The sequence below is a fragment of the Otolemur garnettii genome, unplaced genomic scaffold (assembly GCF_000181295.1).
Source record: "Otolemur garnettii isolate 467f Iridium unplaced genomic scaffold, OtoGar3 scaffold00018, whole genome shotgun sequence".
Lineage (NCBI taxonomy): Eukaryota > Metazoa > Chordata > Mammalia > Primates > Galagidae > Otolemur > Otolemur garnettii.
The window spans coordinates 19,025,463-19,050,547 of NW_003852413.1; the positions used below are offsets into that span (position 1 = coordinate 19,025,463).

Genomic DNA, 25,085 nt, shown 5'->3' on the forward strand with positions numbered 1-25,085 from the left:
GTCTCAAAAAAAAAAAAGCAATGTGGCTTTTCAGCTCAAAATTCAATAATTTCTCTGTGACACAAGCAGATCGTGGTAGGTATATATGATCTATGGCCTGAAGGAGATTTTAGACTTAAGGTGAAGATCCTCTTCTAAACTTGACTTTGGAAAAGACTGTCCACCTGTCCTGAGGTTTGGAAGTCTAATTTCACACCATTCATTTTGGGTTAGAGGGAGGGGTTAAGGATGTGTCTGGAACTGATGAACAGTTTCTACAGAGGCTGATCTTACAGGGCCCTCCTCTCTTCCCTTGTTAATTAACTGATGCCTTGGGTAGGGGAAGAACACCAAGGGTCTGTTTTTCTTTTGCCCTCACACCAAAGAACCAGATTCCTTAGATCCCTCCACCAAGAGATTTAGATGGCATCAGTACAAATATCTTGAACTTACCACTGTCACTGAACATTGTCAACAGAAGAGAAGGCAAACTCTGTAAAATAATTTGAAGAGGTCTCTTCTAAGAACTGAATTTGAGGACTTTGGCCTAGAACCATGCCCAAGAAACCTTGAGCAAGTGGACTCACTGTAGCTGGGTTAGTCTGGTTTTATTCAATTCAGGGAGACAGGAATTGCATGCAAAGTCATAAATCAGTACATGGAAGGCATAAGTTGGTTTGGCCTAAAAAGGTGGGACATCTTAAAAATGGAGGTTTACAGGTTATAGGTGGGTTTTAAGACTCTTGTAGCTGGTTAAAGAAATGAAGCTTTGTCTAAAGGCTTGGGATACTTTAAGTTAAGGACATCTGTTAATTAGAGACAAAACATCTGACAAATACCCAGACTCAAGTGAATTATTAAGTAAGCTGAGGACCTGCAGGTTTGTCTTCTATAGCCTCAGGCCTGTTAATAGGTTACAAAAGATGTCTCCCAGAAGGGAGGGGGCGTGATGAGGCATTTCTGACTTCCCTTCTCAGGGCTAGCAACTCAGCCCTTTGCCCAGAGGAGGTCCGTTTAGTCAGCTGGAGGGGGGAGCCTTAAGATTTTATTTTAATTTATTGTAGTTTATTGTTTTGAGACAGAGTCTTACTTTGTTGCTCCCTGATAGAGTGCCATGGTGTCATCTCATCTCTGCTTACACCTTTCACTGGCAACGGATGTGACAAAATAAGAGATTGGTCATCGATGCTGCCTCTGGCGGATCTTGGCCAAAGGGGGGGAATTGTGAACTAAAATAAAATCTTAAGCCACCATGCCGGGTTTAAGTATTTTATTTTGGTTCACAATTCCTCCCTTTTGGCCAAGATCTGCTGCCTGGCTTAAGATTTTATTTTAGTTCACAATTCCTCTGTTTGGCCAAGATCTGCTGCCCAGCTTAAGATTTTATTTTGGTTCACAATTCCTTCCTTTTGGCCAAGATCCACCAGAGGCAGCATTGATGGCCAAACTCTTATTTTGTCCCATCCTGAGACCAAGACTGGATGTTCAGGCCAGGTTTTTTGGAAGGGGAGGGTGACTCACCTGGGCAGTACAAAGGTGGTGTCTGCGCCCAGGGGCAGTTAGAGACCTCTTTTATATAGGGCTGTAGGGTAGGGGGTGGGCAAATTCTACAGCTTGCCCAGAATGTTAGGGTCCTTTGGTGTGAATTTCTGAGGGGGTGGTGGGTAACTAGACCCTTTCTGTCTTTGTCTTAGGAGGAGAGGAGAAGGAGGAGGGGGAAGGGTTTGTATATGGTTATATTAGGCTCCAACAGCTAGGGTGGTATGGCCCCTGCCCTGGTTCCATCTAGGCCCTTGGTGGGACCCTCGTGGCCAAGAGAACTGAAGAGCCAAAAGGACCTACATCCATGAAGTGTTTTAGGCCATATGGGACTGGAGGTGGACAGGTATTCATCAAGGCTTTTAAACCTTCTAGGCAACATGAAGGTGAAAATCAAAATGTTAAAGGCAAGGCTACAAAATTCATTTATCTGTGTCATGCTACTGTATTTTGGGGTTTAGTTGCAGGCTTGTAACAAAAAGGTCAAAGAATTTAGAGACTTAATCATTTAAGCTAAGGAATTTAGAGACTTTTGTTGTGTCACCTTATTTTAGTCTCTTTAGTGATTTGTCCTAAGGTAGCTAATAAATTTCCTGTTACATCTCTTTTTGTATAAACCCCATCCTGAGAACAATTATGCTCATGATGGATGTTTGGACCACATGGCCCAAAAAGGCAAAGTTTCTCATTTAGTATTTGTTTAGGCTTCTGTGTGCCCATCCTTGATCTGGAGGATCTAAACTAATTTATCTCTCTTTTATACATATATAATTTCTACATCTATTAATATTCTTTTTGATATGACATTGCTTTCATATTTTAATATTTTAATCTATAGAACTAAATGTTTTCCCTATCTCTTCGAAGGTATTTCAAATAGTTGAATTAAATTCTTGTCTAGTAAGCCCAACATCTTGACTTCCTCAATGATAGTATCTACTGATTTCCAACCCCCAACATCCACCCCTGTGCATGGGCCATAATTTGTTTCTTTGTGCTCCTTATAAATTTTTGTTGAAAATTAGATATTTTTAAATAATACTACGTATAATGTAACAATTCTAGAAATCAAATACCTGCCCCCAGGGTTTGGTGTGTAGTGCTGCTTATTATAGTAGTTATTATTAATTTATTTAGTGACTTTTTGGAACTAATTTGGTAAAGGCTTGTATTCGTTGTCATGTGTGGCCACTAAAATCTACTAGGTTAGCTTAGTGGTCAGCTGATGAATGAACAGAGATTTCCTTAAATGCCTAGAACCAAATCTCCGAGATTTTCCCAGGGGCTTGTGTGCGTGTTAGGGTGTACCTCCAGCACTCCGCAAGATGGTTTTATAGCTCTGCCTTAGCTTTCATTTCCTGCTTGTGCAGAACCTCAGAATCAGCCATGGATGAGAGGTTAGGGACTTCTCTGGTCTTGGACAATGCTCACAGCCCTAATATATACATGACCTTCCAGATTTCAAGGAATATGACTCATGGTTTTCCAGTTTCCCAAGGAAATATTGGAGTATTTCAGAGTTCCTATGGGCATCTCATTCCTCGGCCTTTTCTATTAAGCTTTTTAATTAAGCTTTTTTGTTTGCCAACTTTTACCCATTGCTTCACGTAGCTGCCATGTTAAGACACTTTTCCTATAATTGTCTTCCACAAACAGCCTCTTAGGTCAAAAAAAAGCAAACCTTTCCAGGAAGGTCTTCCATGTAACAAACAGGTCAAATAATGACAGTTAATTGGGAATGTGGCTTTGAAGGAGCTCTGGCTCCGTTCTGCTCCTTCTGGTACTAGAGATGTAGGCTATTTTTAAGGCTACTACTGAGCTGGGGAGCAAAAGATGGTCTAGGGGAAGCTAAAACAACACAAATCTCATTGTTCTTACTGAAATTTAGCCATTTTTCCTGAATAAACACTCTTTGGGTTGCTGCAAGACTTTGGTTAAATTTCTAGAGTTCTGAAAATGTTGATTCTTGACATTTCAGCCATATTTTTGTTGTTGTTTTTATGAAGGGATGAATTTTCAGATGTCTTTACTCCACCATTTTCACTGCTGTCACCTACCACATGGTTTTGTTTTGTTTTTTTGGGAGAGAGTTTCACTTTGTCATCCTCAGTAGAGTGCCCTGGTGTCATTGCTCACAGCAACCTCAAACTCTTGGGCTCAAGCGATTCTCTTGTATCAGACTAGAGTACTTGCCTCCTGAGTAGCTGGGACTACAGGTGCCTGCCACAACACCCAGCTCTTTTTTTTTTTTTTAGAGGTGGGGTCTCACTCTGGCTCAGGCTGGTCTGAACCGTGAACTCAGGCAATCCACCCTCCTTGGCCTCCCATAGTGCTAGGATTACAGGTGTGGGTGACCATGCCCAGCCTACAACATGGTTTTAAATCTCTAAAGGCTCTGTGGCCATGGGCTAATTAAATATTTAATCACAGGAAGTGATTAGGAAAAAGGAGTAAAAAGAGAAATGTAATTCTCAAGAGGTTCTCCCAGATGGATAGATGAAGTTTAGAAAGGCATCTTATATTTAGTTCTCACAGAATTAAGGTTAAAGTAACAGCTATTTTAAACTGTTTTTCTTCAGAGAAGATAAATACGGGCTTTGCAGTCAGAACTAACTTCGAATTTCAGCTTTGCTTCTTAACTAGCTTGGTGGTCTCGGACAAGTTAGATAAACTCTCTGTGCCTCAGTTTCCTCATTTATAAAAGACAGAATAATATTTACCATGGAAGCTTATTGTGAGGACTAAATGTGAAATGCTGATCACAAAGGACTGGCAGCCCAATGGATATTAACTATAATAATTGTTATTTTTATAATGTTCTGCAGAAGCACACTAATAATTGTTGAGTAGAGTTAACCTAAAAGCAGGTTTTCCTCTCTTCCTTCCTATTTCTCTCTTTTGTTCTGTTTGTCTGCTTTAAAGAATGGAAAAGAAAATCTGTTCCAGCATTTTGGAATACAAATTTGCATCAAAAATTAATTTATTCATTTTACTGATGTTTAAATAAAATGCTATTTTTCAAGAAACATTGATTAAATAGCTAGTAAATTTCAGGCACCATGCCAGGCATAGGTATGACAATGTTAATACGTTGTGGTCCCTGCTCTCAAGGGGCTGACAGTCCAGGAGACTGATGAGTACACAGGGGATTACAAGCACAGTAACGAAGGCTGTGATGTGATACAAAAATATCAGTGCAGAGAATTCCCTTGTGTTAGATTTATCCCTTTTTCTTTAGCTCTAAAGCCAAGGATTTGGTCCATTTTTTTCTTAATCAGATAAATTAAACCAGGGATTTAAAACATTTTTCTAAAGATGAAAGACGAACACCTCAAATTATGGAGGGTAACTGGCATAAGAAACCTGGGTAGTTCCCAAAGGAAAAGTGCTTGGCAGAGTCTTAGGGTGACTTAAGGGAAAAACAGAAAATGTTTTTATTTTTTTACCTACAAGTTCCATACTAAAAAATGAATATAAACTTTTTGTGGAGTTACATTGAAATGCAGGTAATTTTCATTCCATTGCACTTTTCAGAATTCTCAATCGTAATCCTCTGACAACTGTTGAAGATTCATATCTTTATAAATTGCCAGCATTAAAATATCTGTAAGTATTACGCTCATCTCATGAATCATGAGATTGTTTCTGCTGTTTTTTTTTTATTTTCATCAAAGATTAAATAGGTTGAATTTAGGCTAAAAAGTCATAATCTACATTTTAACTGGTTATTTAAAAAAAGGTTATTGGCAAAGAAAAGAGATTAAGAAAGGATGTATGATGGGCAAGACAGCCAGCAGGGAAAGAGAACAGTAGCATTGAGGAATGTATATAGATATAATATATATAGGTGCATGTAGGAATATCATTTATCCCAGAAAGCAAAAAGAATAGGTATTCATATTTTAAAAATAAAAAATAAAGTAATCGAGGGAGGTGAATCCAATAAGAAAATGGGAAGATAAAGGTTAAAAAGTGTATAAATTCTATTATTCAATGTCATTAATTTGATGCTGAAATAAACATAATTACATTTCTTTAGTAAGAGTTCTATAATCATCTATGGCAAATAAACTCTTGAGCTGGCTTGTTTTATATAGAAGCCAAAATTGCAGTAATCACATGTCCTAGAAATATCTTTTTAAGTACAGAATTTTTCTATTGGGTTAATATCTCGACTGTTTGGACTTTCTCCTTCAGAGACATGGGAACAACACAAGCCCCACTTACAACAGTCGAGAACATCCTCATGACAACTCTTGAGTTGGAAAAACTGTAAGTTATTTCTTTTCTTAGACTTATTTTCACTTAGTACTTTTTTTAGGTTTGTATTTTCTTAAGTCAGTTTTTGTAAGGTATAATTTTTATGCAGTAAAATTCACTCTTTTTAGGTGCACCAATCAATGAATTTCGACAAACGTATAATTATATAACCACCATCACATTCCCAAAATAGAATGTTTCTGGCGCCCTAAAAAGGCCTCTCACGTTCCTCTGCAGTCGGTCCCCTCCTCCCACCACCAGCCCCTGCCAACCACAATCTGATTTACGTCCTTATAGTTTTGCCTTTCCCCGGTTATCTTACAAAGGAAATCATATATAGTATGTAACCTTTTGTGTTAAGCTTCTTTCACTTAGCATAATTTTTCTGAGATTATATTACTATCCATGTTGTATCTGTCAGTACGCTTAGTCCTCTCCTCATTCACAGCTTCAACCAAACACAGATGGTAAATATTTGGAAAAAACAAACTATAAAAAATAATATGTGTAGGGTGGCACCTATGGCTCAAAGGAGTAGGGCGCCAGCCCCATATGCCGGAGGTGGTTCAAACCCAGCCCCTGCCAAAAACTGCAAAAAAAAAAAAAGAGAGAGAGAGAGAGAGACTGGCTTGCATGTAAGAGTCAGGCTCCCATGTTAAAAATAATAATAGTAATATGTATTAAAATACAATATAACAACAATGTATTTAGCATTTACACTGTATTACATAGTATTCTAAGAGTAGTCTAGAGATGATTTCAAGTACAATGAAGATGCAAATATTATAGCATTCACAGATTTTGGTATCTGCAGAGTCCTGGAACCAGTTCCCCACAGATACCAAGGGACAACTGGTCATTCCTTTTTATTGCTGAGTAGTATTCCAGTTGTATGGATATATCAGCTTATCTCTTCACCAGCTTATGAACACTTGGGTTGTTTCCAATTTTTGGCAATTATGAAAACTGCTGAGAACACTCACACTCATGTCTTTGTGTGAACATATGTTTTCATTTCTTTCAGGTAAGTACCTAAGGGTGGGACTACTACATCACATCCTAAGTGCATACTTAACCTTTTAAGAAACTGCTAACCTCTTTCCTATAGGGGCTGTACCATTTTGCATTCCCACCACCAATGTGAAAGTTGCAGTTGCTACAGATCTTCCGCAGATCCTTCTATTTCAGTTTTCTTAAAAAATTATAGCCTGGCCTGTGCCTGGCCTGTCTTTTCATTATATTAAAAGTATTTTAGCCTGGTAGATGTGTAGTGGAATCTCCTTGTGGTTTTAATTTGCATATTTTTAATAGTTGATGCTGTTGAATATCTATCTATTCATGTGTAAATATCTTCTGTATTATCTGTTCAAATCTGATCCTGTATTTTAACTGAAATTTATCTTCTTGTTTAGTTTTAAGAGTACTTTTTATAGTCCAGATAAAAGTCTTTCAGATATGTGTTCAGTAACTATCTTTTCTCTTTTCTCTCCATGGTTTGTCTTTTCATTCTTTTATTTTTTATTTTTTATTTTTTTGCAGTTTTTGTCTGGGGCTGGGTTGGAACCCACCACCTCCAGCATATGGGGCCAGCATCCTACTCCTTGAGCCACAGGCACCACCCATGACGCCAATAAATAAATATTTTATTTATTTATTTATTTTATTTATTTATTTTTTTAGACAGAGTCTCACACTGTCACCCTGGGTTGATTGCCATGGTGTTATAGTTCACTGCAACCTCAAACTCCTGGGCTCAACTCATCCTCTTGCCTCAGTCTCCCAAGTAGCTGTGCACCCACCACTACACCCAGCTAGTTTTTCCACTTTTAGTAAAGACAGGTCTTGTTCTTGCCCAAGCTGGTCTTGAACTCCTGAGCTCAAGCAATCCACTCACCTTGTCCTCCCAGAATGCTAGGATTACAGGTGTGAGCCACCGTGCCTGGCCTGTCTTTTCATTATATTAAAAGTATTTTAGCCCAGGAGTTTGAGGTTCTAGCAAGTTGTAAAGATGCCACCACACTGTAGCCTGGGCAATAGAGTGAGACCCTGTTTCAAAAAAAAAAAAAAAGGAAAGAAAACTTGATTAGTTTCCAAATATTTGGAGATTTTTCAGATCTTTCTGTTGTTTTCTAATTTAATTCCATTATGATCAGAGAACACATATTGAATGACTTGAATGCTTTTGAATTTATTAAAATTTGTTTTATGGCCCAGAATATTGTTGCATAGCTCACTGATGCTCTGTTCATGTTTTATTTTGTTTCTCCTTGTGTTTCATTTTGGGAAGTTTTAAGTTTTTGAAGTAATTATTTTAATGTCCTTGCCTGCTCATGCTATCCATGTAGGTTCTGAGTTGGTTCTGATTGATTGCTTTGTTTCTTTAATATGGGTCAAATTCTCTTGCTTCTTTTCATGCTTGATAATTTTCTATTGGATCTTGGTAATTTTCTATTGGATATTGGATCTTGCTTCATGAATCATGAGGTTTTCCTTTCTAGCTTATGCTGACAGGCAGTATTCCTAATCTTGAGCAACATCTAATTATTTCCCCTCTAATCCTTTTGTGTGGTTATTTTCCTAGCCTCAAGTACTTTCCTCATACACGTGCACCAATCACTACTTTGCTGAACACTCAAGAGATCGCTCTGTGTATCTCCAGAGTTCATGCTCTGTGTGCCTCTTTTCTCTAGTACTCTGTTATGTGAATTCTAGCCACATTGGTTTTCCCAGACTTTCAGCTCCATTTTCTTAATCAAAGAGTCCACCCGTTTCCTCTCCTAGCACCATGACCTGGAAACTCAAAGAAATAAACTAGGGCAGCCACAGGACTCACTTCATTTATTTCACATCTTACAGAGATCACTGTCCTTCATTGCCTGATTCCAGTGTCTTAAAAACTGTTGTTTCTTATCTTTTGTCTGGTATTTTTGGTTGCTTCTGGCCAGAGGTACAATGTCCCTGTTATTCTGTCTTGGCCAGAATCTACTAATATTCTTTAAATCTGTTTTGTTTTGATCCAGGATCCAATCAAAGATCAGGCATTACATGTCATGTCTCTGTTTCCTTTAGTCTAAAATATTTGTCTACTTTTTCTTGTTTTTTCATGCATTGAAGAGTCTAACAGGGTTGTTTTTATAAATTCTCCCACAATCCGGATTTGTCTATTTCCTCATGATTAGATTCAGGTAAAACATTTTTAAGCACAATACTATTAATAAATAGACAATGTGTCCTTCCTGTCTCATGACTTCAGGTGGCCCATAGTGCTAAGTTTGATTGCTTGATAACAAAGTGATATCTTCTAGAGCTCTCCATTGTAAAGTCATTTTTTTCATTGGTAATTAATGTGTGTAAATACATTTGATCTTAGACAAAAGTCTAAGAAGAAACAATAATAAGTATAAATAATCTCTGGGGTGATGCTTTGAGATCAGTGAAGATCCTGCTTTCAAAACATCTTTTTACCCAACTGTGCATCAGTGATAATCCTTATCCAAATCAATTATTATTGTGTTTGCAAAATGATACTTTTCTAATTATATCATTCCTTCTACATTTATTAGCTGGCATTATTCCTTTTGAGTATCATTGTGAATTCATGGATTCTTCTTTTTTTTTTTTTGCAGTTTTTGGCCAAGGCTGGGTTTGAACCTGCCACCTCTGGCATATGGGGCCAGAGGCGCCCTACTCTTTTGAGCGACAGGCGCCGCCCCATGGATTCTTCTTTATAGTAATTATGTTGTACCTTATTATCATCATTATTCTTTTGAAGTCCACATTTGGCCAATGTAATCTTCATTATTGTTCAACCTTATTTTTTTTTTTTTGAGACAGAGTTTCATTTATTAACCCTGGGTAGAGTGCCGTGGCATCACAGCTCTCAGCAACCTCCAACTCCCTGGGCTTAGGCAATTCTCTTGCCTTAGCCTCCCAAGTAGCTGGGACTATAGGCACTGGCCACAATGCCTGACTATTTTTTTGTTGTTGCAGTTTGGTCGGGGCTGGGTTTGAACCCGCCACCCTCGGTATATGGGGCCGGCACCTTACCCACTCAGCCATAGGCGCCGCCCATTGTTCAACCTTATAATGTGGTTTCAACTAAGCTGTTATTTATGCCCAGAGTAATTTCTAATATTTGCACTCCCAACAGTAATTGAGAAAGGGACTCCAGAAGTTTGAGGCCTCCAGACTCTTCTTAGAAGTCTGCCTCCTGTGTCCTCTCAACCCAAAGTGAGACTTTTGCATTGGGAGAAGATAACTTCTGAATTAAACTACAAATCAGTGTCACCCAATTCTAATTCCTTTTGTAAAAATTTATTATTTTAAGAGATCGGGTCTTGCTATCTTGCCTAGGCTGGTCTCAAAGTCCTGGCCTCAAGCAATCCTCCCACCTTACTCTCTTGAGTGACTGTGACCACGAGTGCACACCTCAATGCCCAGCTAATTAAAAAAATTTTTTTTGTAGGGGCAGGGTCTTGCTATGTTGCCCCGGCTTGTCTCAAACCCTAGTCAAGCAATCCTCCTGCTTTAGCCTCCCCTGTAGCTGGAATTACAGGTGCAAGCTACCATGCCTGGCACCTCTAATCTCTATCATCTGTACTCTAGGCATACCATAACCACTGCTATGTTCACCCATCTCTCTGTCTCCTTTCCTTTTGGCTATCTGGTTCCTACCCAACAACTGATCAGGCCATATTCCTCAAGAATTCTTTTTGCCTAGCCCTGCGGTAGCTTCACCCTCCCTCTTCTACCAACTGAAGTAATCCCTTTACCATTAATTTAATTCTCTGTGTTTCAATTTATAGAATCTTACCTAGCCATATGGCCTGCTGCCTCTGCCAATTTAAAAATAATATTGAGGTTGTCTGCAAGACAGTGAAGCTACATTGTGATGCATGTATGGGAAACAGCACAGAAGATTGTTGTGAGTTTAAATTGCTTAATAATTTTTTTAATTTTTATTTTGTTTCTTAAATTTTTAATTGAGAATTTTTAAGCTAATGATGGAATTGCTTTATTCTTATTTATTCATTCAGAGTTAAACTCCCTGTATTTCTGAACTACTCCCTGGCTGAAAGTCAAGTTCTCAGTTATTATTACATAATTTAATAATGTAACTATTCCACATCCATAAAGGACAAAGAGGAAGGAGTAGAAGGGGGCGGTATATATAACATTAGCAGCCACACACTCTGTACTGTGTCTCTGCTTGGTGTTTTGTCCCCCACCAATAACTTGTCTATACAGCTCATCAAAGTTTGAAACTGGTTTTATAACCATTAGGTCTCACGTGCTCTTTGCCTTATAGGACAGGTGTAGATCGGGTTTGGGTTTGTTTATTTTTACAAAGAGTACATGTGATATTTGGAGCCTGAGAGTTTCCAGTTGCATAACCAGAAATTGCTACCTGGCTCTTCTAAAGAAACAGAGGACTTTTCCATTCTTAGGCTGTCCAACTCTGAACTTGCTCTAAATCTAAAGCTTTTATATCCACAGAACAAACACTCAGGTGCTTTTTAAGTATTTTTCTACATATTAGGTTTATTAGCACTAACTTCATAACTTTCAAAATGTGACTGCTTTCATCTCCAGACAACTTGAATACAGATCTCTACCTGTGATACAGATAATCAGTAATAACACTTTGCAACTTATATAAGTGCAGGGTTGCTTACTTTCCAAAACAATTTTTCACATATTATATTACATTATTCTCTTCTCCCCTGAAAGTAGACAGAACAAACATTTTTAATCTTGTTTTACAGATGAGGAAAAACAAGATCAGAGGTGTTAAGTGCTGTAGCCTATTCTCAGGCCTTTTGTCCCCAAATTTGGGTTCTCCACCACCCATGTTCCTCATTTCTCGTGATGCTTACCCACTCCTCTGATCTTTAACCACCACCACCACAGAAACTTTTAATTCTGGACAGGAACCCAGCTACACAATGGTGTACTTGCTTTTCATGCGGTTAGAAGCTTTGGATGGTTCCACAAGTGAAGCTGGGAATTACCGAAATGAAATGAAAGCAAAATGGGCATCTGACAAAAGTTGCTTTTTCCTTTCTGCATGTTAGGAAGTCAAGTAAGGTTTATCTAAAATTGCTATTATTCCTTAGATTTATTGAACACTCCACATAAGCGTGTAATCTGGAAATTAAAAACTTCTTAGCCTCCACCCCAGATCCCTGCCCAAACTGAGGAAAGAACCAGGATGAACCTAGTGTTTTTTCTATGCAGAACCTCCTATTATGGGTGCTAGGATACATGAGAGCAGGGGCCAAGAAGAGGAACTGGGTGGGGAGATGGACAAGGACATGTCCAGATAAGGACCTCTTAGCAATAGGATTGGGGCCTCCACATTAGCATCTCTTCTCTCGGTCCCCTCCGAGGACTGTCTTTCATCAGAGTCATCTACAAGCGTGCCCCCTCCACATCTGAGGCAGGACAGCCTGGGCTGCAGAAAGGCTGGTTCAGCCGGGAGTGGGGAGCACAGTTCTTCCACCTTGGGCATTTACTGAGTGCTGGGCGAGTGGGTGTTGGGGACCAGTGGAATAACCCTAAATAGAGTGACTATATGTCACATTATGGAATGTTCTGAGTAGTTAACCACTTTTCCCAAAGATGTTTTTTTCTCCTTTTGTTGTTGCCATTTCATAGGTTTAAACAGGGGTTTCTTTCTTTCCGCTCTAAGTGGCACTCACCTGTTTGCTGACTCCTAATTTCTTTGACTGGGATATATGGCTATGGATTGACAAAAAGCTATCCCATCAGCCTTCCATTATCAAAAACAGTCTCTTCTCTTTTGACAGTTGAAGAAGCAAGCGTAGGAAATGCAGAGGGACCGCTCATGAAGGTATTACAAGCCCGGAAGAAGCACACCAGCACCGAGCTGACCATTGAGCCAGAGGTATCCGCAAGTAAAACTGCTGTCGGCTTATCGGGTTTCATGAACGAACAGATGGACTTCAATGATGAAAGCGATGTTATTAGTGCACTTAATTACATATTGCCTTATTTCTCAGAGGGAAATCTAGAAGATGTAGAATCGACATTATTACCATTCATTAAACTGCTTTTCTCAAATGTGCAAGAAGGAGACAAGTCCCTGACTCATGCGAAAAACAATACAAAGGCTCAGCCTCTTGAACCTCTACCCAGCAATACCGCTTACAAAAACAAACTGAGGAAGCTCTATTTCCTGGAAAATTTGTTAGATGCAGAAATCCAAGAAAAAATCGATGAGGTTAAAAAGAAAGAAAAAACGGCCATGCTTATGGAGTCTGGCCTTTTAGGTCCCAAATTTAAACGCCAAATCTTTCCCAAAAAATTGGAAGCTGCTCAATCACAGGAAAATAGCCTGGCGGAGAGTGAGAGCGGAGACAGCATGCTGAAGAGAGTGAAGCTGTTCCTCAAAGGGCCCAAGAGCCTACGGAGAAAGCTCATACAGGAGGCAAGAATCAAGAGGAAACAGGGGACCTGGCCAGTAGCGAAGAAAGCTGCCAAAGAAAAAATGCTTGGGAAACCAATCCCAAGTGAAATGACACAGTTTGACATGGTGCAGAGGCCTAAGAAGTTTGTGGGAAGTTCCTTCCACACGGAGCCCTCATTCACGCAGACGCATAAGTCCGCTGTCTCTTCTTTCTTCAAACAGTATATCGGCATGCCTTCTCCTTCTGCCACCTCAAAATCCCTGCCTGAGGTTAAAAACAAATCCAAAGACATGAGCTACACCATTTTTGTTTTAGAAGATGCAAATGCTAGAGTTAAAAGTATGGAAGCTGGTAAACCAATCGTACATTCCAGAAAAAAATACCGCTTTCATAAACCTCATTCCCATGTAGCCCACAGAACACCTGCGGCCAAACTAAGTCAAAAGTTCAGAAAGGAAACTGTGCTCCATAGACAGATGCCTGTCCACCGGCCTCCATTCTCTGCAGTAAGGAGCCTCATAAATTCCCCTTCGCATGGGGATTTTTCATCTTCAGAAGAGCTGAATCCTCAGGAGAATCCTTTTCCAGAATTATTTGCTCCTTCAGAATCTGTTACAGACGTCACTACTGTATCCCCTCTAGGAAATGGTATTGAAGAAAACAATTTTATGGAAAACACTGCTATACCTGAAGAAACTATCTCTGAAAGTACAAATGATAAGAATGCTGCTGCTATAGATGGCGGTGGGTCTACAGTATTAATACCAACTGTTAAACAAATCAATGAAACTCTGTGGGAATACCACAACACGGGCAGTGACTTACCCAACATGGAAAAAAGCTTCACTTACCCATTGCTCGCATCCCCAGGTGATCAATTTGAAATGCAGCTAAACCAGCAGCTCCGATCCCTCATCCCCAACAACGATGTGAGAAGGCTCATTTCTCACGTTATCCGGACTTTGAAAATGGACTGCTCTGAGACCCATGTGCAACTGGCCTGTGCCAAGCTCATCTCTAGAACAGGGCTCCTGATGAAGCTTCTCAGTGAGCAGCAAGAAGTAAAAGTATCCAAGGCAGAATGGGATACGGATCAATGGAAAACTGATAACTACATCAACGAGAGCACAGAAGCCCAGACTGAACAGAAAGAGCAGGAGTCAAGTGAGGTGAGTATAACTACGGAAACACGAGACCTGGACTTTTCCATCATTTCAGGGGTGTCCAACCTGCAGCCTATGGGCCACATGACAATTTTGTGAGGACTTTTTGTTACTTAACTGTGGTGTCAGATATCATGAAAAGTATGCACAGACCCCCCCCCCTTTTTTGTTTGCTAATCAGCTGTCATTAGTATTTGTGTATTTACTCTATGGCCTAAGACAACTCTTATTCTTCCCATGTGTGGCAGAGGAAAAAAAGGTTGGACACCCTTGGTTTAGGATATTCTGTGAAAGCACCCCTGCAGCAAGGCCCAGGTAGACAAGTCCATATTTTATCTTGACCATGTAATTTTGGCCATGACAGTGAGCGCCCACTTTGCTCATTTAGAGAATAAAGCAGACATGAACTCATGATAAAGAAGATGTAGAACAAAATGCTTAATAGTAAGATTGTGTAACACATTAGATTTGGTATGTTCTTTAAGAACCTATAAGCTACTTACTTGAAGGGGTAAGTATAGTTAGATTTCATTCTTTCCACCTCTTTGGTTGTTTTTTTAATGATTCATTCTCTTTTTTAGCTCACTAAAGGAGTTCCAGGATATGGCTATAACAACAAACTCATCTTGGCAATATCTGTGACTGTAATAGTGATGATTTTGATTATAATTTTCTGTCTCATTGAGGTAAGGACAATAATTAATTCAGGTTTCCAGAATAACATCCTTCATACTAGATTCAGTACTCACGAACTGAAAATCAAAGCCACTATCCCACCTACTATGACTTGACATTCCTCTTCTGTCACTAAGACTAAGGTATGCATTGTTCTTTTACTGCAAGATACACCAAGGATTTTTTTTTTTAAGTAACCTCTCTCCCAGAAGATCTCTGTAGAACTGAAACCAATATAACAAACCACTAGATTATTCAGAGAAATTAAGTTTAAGAAAGCCAAAGTTGAAGTGCTAGGAAAATTTTTCCAACCCAAAACTGTCAATAATTTGATGTACTCACTGATCACTCTCATTCTACCACTGAGTTCTTTCCTTGTTGCTAAAATGATGAGAGATGTATTATCTCCACCCTCACGGAGGTGTCATCACCCTGGGGAGAAAGGACACAGCAAAAGATAGAAGTGTCATCTTATAGAATTCATTAGATTCAGGTAGCATCCTCCTTCTCCAGTATGCAAGGCATTGTCTAAACAGGTTTAGTTCAAGCACCTCAGCTAAACCTTGCACCGGCTACTCCAAGGTGTGTCGTATTTACAGTGGCCTGTTCCTGGAGCTTGCCTGTGTTTACCTTTTGTTCAATTTCATAATGGCCTGTTACTTTTCCCAACAGGTAGGTGCTAGCATATTAAAGAATGGTTTAATAAGCTGACAGTCATGATTTTAACCCTACCAATCCAACCTAATTTACTTTAATTTACTTTTTCTATTGTTGTGGCAGCCCTCTGTTCCTGCCAAAGCGGCCCACACCATACCCCAGTCACATCATGCCCATCCCTGCTTTCATCTGTGCCTTTACCCATCCAAAATTCTCTTACTTAACCCTGCCCCTGGAAATTCTGTGACTCTGTTAAAACTCAAGTTCATCATTCTTCCTGATGCCTTCTCTGCATACTCCAGCCTTCCTGGGCCTAGTCCCTCTGTGAGTTTTGTCACCATTTCTTGGAGGCTATGGTGAAGCATTTCCCTCCACTGAGAACTTAAAAATGTGGCAAACAATTTTCTTAAAGATGTCTATCCAAGAAAGGAACCCCAAAGTCAGCACAGAATGAAGCAGAGTAGAGCTGTTTGGACCAAGTGGCTCCCTGTCTTAATCCGATATGCAGATTAAGTGGCCCTTATCTGCATGCTCAGGATCAGAAGTGTTTCAGATATCAGATTTCTTCAAATTTTGGAATATTTGTATTATACTTACCAGCTGAGCATCCCTAATCTGAAAATCTAAAATCCAAAATGCTCCAGTGAGCATTACCATTGAGCGTCATGTTGGGACTCAAAATTTCAGATCATGGAGCATTTTGGATTTCAGGTTTTCAGATTAGGGATAATCAACCTCTGTTAATACAGGGACTTTGGCCTCCTTGGATTTGGGTATTGGGGGGGGGTGGATCCTGGAACCAGTTCTCTGCAAATGCCAAGGAAAGAGTCAAAGAACCCTTAAACAGGATAGAATTCCTGTCTTCAGACTGGGTGCAATGGCTCATGCTTATAATACTAACACTCTGGGAGGCCAAGGTGGGAGGATTGCTTGAGCTCAGGAGTTTGAGACCAGCCTGAGCAAAAACGAGACCTCGTTTCTACTAAAAGAAAAATTAGCCAGGTGTCATGGTACCTCAAGTTCCACGTACTCTAGAGCCGTGATTTTCAACATGTGTGCCATGACAGGATCTTAGGTGTGCCATGAAAAACTTTTTAAATAACGTTATTAAATTATGTTCAAAATAAGCTCAAAGCACAGTAAGTATATTCTCTTTTTACTCTTTTCTTTGATCAACATAATTTAAGTGTGTTGCCAAAGTTTAACTGTAGGTTCAAGTGTGCCGTGAAAAGGTTGAAAAACACTGCTCTAGAGGCTGAGACAAGAGGATCAGTTGAGCCCAGGAGTTTGATGTTGCAGTGAGCTACAGTGATGCCACTGTACTCTAGCCAGGGCAACAGAGTAAGACTGTCTCCAAAAAAGAATTTCTGAGGCGGCCCCTGTGGCTCAAGGAGTAGGGCGACAGCCCCAAATACCATGGGTGGTGAGTTTGAACCCAGCCCTGGCCAAAAACTGCACAAAAAAGAAAAAAAAAGAATTTCTGTCTTCAGAGAATATATTTTTTAGCCAGACATGGTGGTGCATACCTGTAGTTCCAGCTACCACTCAAGATGCTAAGGCAGGAGGCTCACTTGAGCCCAAGAATTTGAGGCTACAGGTGAGGTATGATCATACCACTAACCCAGGTGACAGAGTGAAACCCTATCTCTAATAAAAAATTATAGATAACTGGCTCAGCGCCTGTAGCTCAAGCAGCTAGGGTACCAGCCACATAAACTGGAGCTGCAGGTTTGAATCCAGCCCAGGCCTGCCAAACAATGACAAGTATAACCAAAAAATAGCTGGGTGTTGTGGCAGGCACCTGTAGTCCCAGCTACTTGGGAGGCTGAGGCAGAAGGATTGCTTAGGCCCAAGAGTCTGAGGTTGCTGTGAGCTGTGACACCATAGTACTCTACCCAGGGCAACAGCTTGAAACGCTGTCTCCAAAAAAAAAAAAAAAATTATAGATAAATAAATAGAAGTTATCTCACTGGGTTGGTAAGTCTTAAAAGGAATGAACAAAGATTGGGAGATACTGGTCATTATGATGTATAATCATGATTGTTTTTTTCCAAAACAGATTTATTCTCATAGAAAAGCAGCAGGGACAGATGTAGAATCCTCAAGCTCAAAAGGCTCAAGGAGGTAAATACTGGTCTGGCAATTTAAAATAGAATTTTAGAACTAGAGAACTTAGAACTTCATCTATTTCAATCCCTTCATTTTATAGTGAGAAAACTGCCAGAGGCAGGAAGAATACTTACTTGCCTTAGTGCTTTGCCTGACTCCCGCAAAATTAGCTCCCCAGACAAAGCTGAGTTGGAAAGAGTGGCCAGGACGAATCTGCGGTCACCAGTCCTTCAAGGGAAGGTGGGGGCGGGGGTTGTAGTTGTGCCTGTTCCTTCCAGTAGTGGGCTTCAGGCCAGGCCAGAGGCCTTTTCGGAGGCTCTGGGCGAGGGGCAAGGGAGTTAGTCTCCTTCAAGGCTCCTTCAAGAATATATGAATCCTTCCTCTAGAGTGGCAGGAAAACCTACCTTCTCATTCTACTTGTTTTGGGGTCTCCATTCACTATTCCTTTTATCCAAACCTCAGAGAACTTTAACTAGAAGAGACCTTAAATGATACTTTGTCTCTTCCTTTTATAATAAGAAAATGGAGATAGAGAAAAGGAGATTACCTTGTTCCATGGGCCCAGTGCTATTGAGTGTCAGAAAGAGGGTGGTCCCTTTTCAGGTGGGGACTTCTCCATTGATTATACTCTACTTGGGCTGTGAGTCACATTTTATATCACAAATCAATACACACATGCTGTGTAGACATGAGTAGTTTCGGAAACAGTGCACTCTGATTTTTTTTCTATTCTGCCCATATTCAAGAAGAATATTTTGTCCTTTAAACTGATTTTACAACTCATCAGTGACAGCCTACAGTATGAAAATCTGAGAGACAGATAATTTTGCTAGCCGGACCCAGGCATGTGCTTGATGTGACTCACCTGATAGGATAAAGCTTCTAGGAGAATAGAAGCACCTTATCCCTCACCATCAGCAAATGTGGTATGTGATACTAGGTTTGAAAGGGACTGATATAAAATGCTTCTGGAAAAAGTGAAGTACTTCTGGCCTGTGTGTTTGTACAGTTTGTTCACTGTACAAAGGAACTTGGCCAATGAGGTAAGTGGGGCTGAAAATCCTCCCTATACTTCATGCCAGCCCGTGCACAAAGGTCACCCCGGGGACATTATGAGGCCCTCTTAAACAGACATGGAGAGCTTCTGGAAGTCTCTCCATGAAATTATTTTCAAGATTCCAGGTCCATAATGATGTTGCCCCACTGTGATTATGGAGCGAAGTACAAATTTAGTCCTAGTAAAACCAGAGGTGTACATGGTGGGAGACCTGGGAAATGGCAGGAATCGCTCATTGTCTTGTGTGTGTGTTTTTCCCCAAGGGGCTTTTTCGGATTTCTGCGGAGGAGATGCTCAGGGCAGAGTGAAAGCCAGGTAAATTTGAGGAAGATTCAGTGCTGTGGCCAGAGGAAACAGGAGAAATGCAGAATTAATACCTGCCTTTCTCTTTTCTAGGAGGGCTTTTTCTGGTTAAGGCGTCCACTTTGGCTTAGGGATATGTACAGACCTCTCAATGCCACACGCAAGAAAAACATGGCACAGAAGCTGCATGACAAGGAGTCTTCTGATGAGGAAGAGATTTACAAGAAGGATGCAGGGTAAATGACTGGGGACAATTTAAAACCTCATCTCAAATGGCTGGGCATGGTGACTCACACCTGTAATCCTAGCACTCTGGGAAGTTGAGGCAGGATGATTGCTTGAGCTCAGAGTTCAAAACTATCCTGAGTTCTACTAAAAATAGAAAAAGTAACCGGATGTTGTGGCAGGTGCCTGTAGTCCAAGCTACTTGGGAGGCTGAGGCAGAAGAATCACTTGGACCCCATAGTTTGAGGTTACTATGAGCTGCTCACAACATCTAGCCAGGCCAGACTCCGGCTCAACAAAAAATCTTATCTAAAATAAGGGGATGATGAGAAGTTTAACTGCTCCTTTTAAGAGTAAAAGCCTTGCCATTGTCTTCCTATTCCAGGGAGCCCACATCAACAGCAACACCTGCAGAGTCGGCTGCTGAAGGTGGTGAAAGTGAGACCGCGCCAGAGGGGGAGGACGTAGAGTGACCCAGCCTGCCTAAGGCCACCTGCAAATTTTATTTTCTAATATTGGCATCTCAGCATTGCTTGTAAGATACTTATTTTTCGCATACAAAAAACGTGTACCATCTATTGCCAATTCCAGCCAGCTGGTAAGAAATTTAAATGTTAATAGTTAAATATTTATACACGCAAAACAAGGGACATAGAAAAGAAAAGCAGGACTGAAGCCAGAGACCGTCAAGCTGGCCAACACCTCCACAAGAGGCATTGTGGGCAGAGGACGCACAGGGGCTCCCCCACCTCGTTTCCCAGTCTAGTCAGTCTCCGGGAACCTGAAAACATGACATCCTGGAGAGGGGGTGCCAATTTTTAAATCAAGTACAGTTGTTCTGGGGCTCTCTCCCCTGGTCCATTAAGAACCAGTCGTTTACAACGTACTTGACCTCCTGCCCTGAGGGAACCTTCCACCTTCTGCCACCACTCAGAGGATGGGTGGGGTTGCCAGAAATGTTTGGATCACTACGCCTACCTGCACTGTTGCGTCAAGTCCTGTCTTTTCTCCCAGGCTCCCAAATTCGTGCGTGAATGTGTGTCCTTTACCCTTTAAAGCTGGTAGAAAATTCACATTGGTTTTTTTGTTGGTTTTTTCTTTTTAAAAATCCCAACCCTTGGATAGCTACTAGGAAGGTGATGGAAGGATAAGGTACAGAAGAATGTGTGAGAGCAGTCATTTCCCAAGACTGCCCTCCTTGAGTGTTTACATGTTGTTGGGGCTGTTACTCCATTCACATGGTCTGTCCTAGCTTCTCCTGACCCTTCTGCACGCCCAGCATCACCCTGCGCCAAATCTACCCACTTTCTGCCTCACCCAAGGCAGATCATGGCTGCATTGTTCCAAGTAATAACACAGTGCCATTTTGCAGAAGATGCAAGGGTTCTTCTACTCCATCTTTAAAAGTCATTAATAAATCACTTAATAATAAGTTGGTGAAAGTTAAACACATTAGTGAGTAAAAGAAAATCTGAATGAACAAGAATTGACAGTGTACTTAACTGACCACAAATGAATGCTGGCAGTACAATCATAAGAGATGAAGAGCAGTCAGTACCACAGGACAACACACCAACCCCTAGAGAAGCCACACAGTGTATGCTGGCGAAGGCTCTAGGCAAATTGAACACCCCTCAGTTCCCCACCTGGCCGATCCGTTCACTAATGCTGGACAAGAGAGACATCTGTTCTCTCTCTCTCTCTCTCTCTCTTTTTCTATTTTTAGTAGAGATGGAGTCTCACTTTTGCTCAGGCTGGTATTGAACTCCTGAGCTCAAGCAGTCAACCAGCCTTGTCCTCCCAGAGTACTAGTACTATCCTCCCAGAGTACTAGTACAGTACTATCGCATTGGCCATACTTGTTCTATTGATGCTTGCCCTAGTGACCTCCAAAAGTTCCCTACCAAGAATGAAAAACAAGTGTCTTTCTCTGTGTTTTGACTTTGGTGAGCCATCAAACACTTACTGAAGGTCAGGTATGGTGGCTTACACCTATAATTCCAGCATTTTGAGAGGTCGAGGTGGGAGGATTGCTTGAGGCCAAGAATTCATAGTGAGACCCTATCTCTACAAAAAAATTAAAAAATTATAGGCTGGGCATGGTGGCTCATGCCTGTAATCCTTGTACTCTGGGAGGGTGAGGTAGGAGAGTCTCTTGAGCTCAGGAGTTCAAGACCAGCCTGAGCAAGAGACGCTTTAGTAGAGATCCTGTTCCTCCTAAAAATAGAAAAAAACTAGCCAGGAATTGTGTCTGTAGTCCCAGCTACTTAGGAGGCTGAGGGAAGAGGATCCCCTGAGCCCATGAGTTTGAGGTTGCTGTGAGCTATGATCACACCACTGCACTCCAGCCTGGGTGACAAGAGTGAGACCCTATCTCAACAAAAAAAAGTTTACTAAGTTTAAAACACAAAACTATATAGTAATAATTACAGGAAGCAGAAGGAGCAGCAACCATTTATGATTTGCTTACTTGGTGGCAAGCCCTGGGTTAGGCATTTTACAGCCTTGGATCATTTAGCCCAACAATCCATAGGACCATCAGATAAAGAAATGGCTCCAAGAAAGTAGGTAACCTGCCCACGTGCCCAAGGCCACACATCCAAAACTACCAGTTAGGGTTTTAACCCAAGCCTCTTAATCATTACTCTTCCGTGCTAGAGGGTATATGGAGATAGAGAAGTAGAACCCATTACTACCAGTGTAGAGTCAATAATAATAATAATACTGGGGATAATGGCTGCTACAGTATATTGGGCACCAGCTTGGGCCAGCATAATACGAAGAAGCTCTTTAGTTACACTGTTAAGTCACAAGGACAGAAATGCCACATGCCAGCTCAAACTCTGCAATGGGGTGGGGTGTTGTGAGTGTTGGACATAAACAGGAAGCTAACAGTAAACCAAGACTAGAGATCTTGTACTGCTGGGCTTCCCAGACTCTGGGCCAGGATTCCAGGCAAATCCAGGTTCCTATTTTGTCATAATTACATTATTTCCAATTTGATACACAAAGTGAGGCTTGTGTAAAACACTATCTCAAATTTGTACAATGCTTGTTAATCTTAAATGCTACCCTACTGTACTTCTATTTTTTTTTTTTTAAGAGACAGAGTCTCACTTTGTCCCCCTTGGTAGAGTACCGTGGTGTCACAGCTCATAGCAACCTCCAGCTCTTGGACTTAGGCAACTCTCTTGCCTCAACCTCCCAAGGAGCTGGGACTACAGGCGCCCACCACAACGCCTGGCTATTTTTTTGTTGCAGTTTGGCCGGGGCCAGGTTCGAACCCACCACCCTCGGTACATGGGGCTGGCGCCCTACTCACTGAGCCACAGGTGCTGCCCCCTACCGTACTTCTAAATTAAAACTCCCCAAAGTGAGATTCTACTTTGCTCTCTTCAGTGAGACCTGAGAGGTAGAGAGAGGTGGATACAAGGCCAACAGCTACTAAATAAATGAAAATCCTCACTGATTCCTATGAAAACTGTCCGAGAAATGAGACATTTTGTAAAAGATGAAGAAGTGAGGCAATGTATGATTAGAGCAAAAATAATACTGAAAAGAAATGTAGCAGAGGAAGGAAGGTTACGTGGTCTAGGGAGAGTCCGTAAAGAAAATGGAATTTCTCTGGAGTATCTGTCTTTAGGTGGTTCACTCACTCACACACTGGTGAGTTCTTGGAGGCTTCAGTTCCTCCCCTAAATGGGCCTGTGCACACACTATTTGACTGAAGGTTCTCAGGACTTGATGGTGAGCCTCCTCCAGAGTGAGTGTTCTAAGAGACAGAGACAAAGCCAGGCAGAAGTTAACCTTTTCATGACCTAGCCTCAGAAGACCTCTGCCACATAACATGAATAGAGGTCAGTCACTAAATGCAGCCCACTTTCAAGGGGAGGGAATTTAGACTTCACCTTTTGAAGAAAGAAGAATCAAAGAGCTTGTGGACATATTCTAAAACTACCTGCATATACAAAAAAGCAAACTGTTTTTCTCTACCACTACTGTCATTAGATCAGGGCTAGGGGGATGGTCCCCCCCCCACCACGCAATTCTCTAATTCTCCATGGGTGTCCGACAGTTTAAATAGTATCAGACCCCACCAGATAAGGGTTCAGTCCCACAAGACTGCCCCCTCTTGAGAAGCCAATCAAAAGCCTAGGAAGTCTTCTGTGCTTCTGATCAACTGGTTATAAATTGGAAGTTCACATACCCCGCTCCTCGGGTTCTATCATTTGCCAGAAAGGTTCACAGAATCCAGAAAAACATTTTACTTAACTATTGCCGATCTACTACAGAGATATTTTAAAGAGTACACATGAACATCCAGATAGAGAGATGCATGGGGGAAGCTCTGGGGAGGTCCTCAACGGAGTTAGGGTGTATCACCCCACTGGCACGTGGATGTGTTCACCAAGCTGCAAGCTTTCCAAACCGTTTTAGGAATTTTTATGGAGGCTTCATCTCATAGGCTTGATTGATTATTAACTCATTCCCCAGTCCCACTCCTCTCCTTAGAGAATGGGGAGTGAGGCTAAAGGTTCTGAGCTTCTAGTCATGGCTTGGTCTTTCTGGGTCCAGCCCCATCCAAGAGCCCACCAAGAGTCACCTCATTAGAACAAAAGATGCTCCTATCACCCCCCAAATTGAAGGCATTTAAGAGCTCTGTGTCAGGACCCAGGGTTAAGGACAAAATATTGGAACAAAAGATGCTCCTAGCACCCCTATCCCTCAGGAAACTGTAAAGGCTTTTCAGAGCTTTATATCAGGAAAGACCAAATGTATGTTTCTTACTATGTCACACTACCATATGCAGGAGAACAGAAGCCACTCAAGATAGGGCGTTTATATATGCAACTGGTGCTTATCATTAAAGGGGCTAGAGATGGTGAAAGTTGGGGGTTAGGGAGCTTGTACCACCAGCTTTCAGGTAGCTTTATCACAGCTGGTTTCTGGAGAATCAAAGGAGTCAAGAAACTTGGGGAAAACACTGCTGAGGTCATTGCAGCCCCATGGCCCCCAGTGGGTGATGGATACGGGAATGAGGAGTCCAGCTGGCCACTAGAGCCTACACATCTGCTGCTACCTCCTTCCACCTTCCCAGTTTCACATGAGTCTACTGGCAGCACCCTGTGGGCAAGGCACTTTAAGATGTGGCTCCTGGGCTCCCAGCACCTGCCTAGAAAGGGATGGAAATGGGTGTTGAGACCCACCTGACACTGCAGCCCGGCTCCACATCCAGGTGTGTGAGGAGCTCCACTTCACTCGGAGGGTCCCCTTTTGGGTCGGTTTATGAGTGCCCAGGGCTTTGTGAAAGAAGAGGGGCAGTAGTAATGTGGTAGAGACTTAGCTAAGTCATACAAGGATGTCATTTTAGTTGGGTGGCAGGTGACATGCAGTCATCTCCAGAGGTAATCAGAGAAACACCTGGGATTGATCCATAGTTTGATCTGGAATGTTCTCACCTGACTGAAAGCTGGGTGGTCAGCAGGTCAGACAGTAGCAGAGAAAATGTAAACTCCATTTAAAAGAGCTACCAGGCTCAGTGCCCATAGCACAGTGGTTAACGGCACCAACCACATATACCAAGGGTGGCGGGTTTGAACCCGGCCAGCTAGACAACAGTGACAATTGCAACAAAAAGCTGGGTGCTGTGGCAGGCGCCTGTAGTCCCAGCTACTTGGGAGGCTGAGG

The 25,085-nt window shown here is 41.4% G+C and overlaps 1 protein-coding gene across 1 annotated transcript in view; it reads left to right on the forward strand.

The window, feature by feature from the left end:
• LOC100948498 (leucine-rich repeat-containing protein 37A2-like) overlaps positions 1–19,870 on the forward strand; it is a 31,725-nt gene extending 11,855 nt beyond the window's left edge. The window contains exons 6-14 of the mRNA XM_012802873.2: positions 5,053–5,124; positions 5,716–5,790; positions 10,584–10,702; positions 12,588–12,723; positions 14,074–14,377; positions 14,953–15,057; positions 17,763–17,827; positions 19,304–19,408; positions 19,783–19,870. Coding sequence (XP_012658327.1) covers positions 5,053–5,124; positions 5,716–5,790; positions 10,584–10,702; positions 12,588–12,723; positions 14,074–14,377; positions 14,953–15,057; positions 17,763–17,827; positions 19,304–19,408; positions 19,783–19,870 — 1,069 coding nt within the window. The remainder of the gene's footprint in view (positions 1–5,052; positions 5,125–5,715; positions 5,791–10,583; positions 10,703–12,587; positions 12,724–14,073; positions 14,378–14,952; positions 15,058–17,762; positions 17,828–19,303; positions 19,409–19,782) is intronic.
• The last annotated feature ends 5,215 nt before the right edge of the window (positions 19,871–25,085 follow it).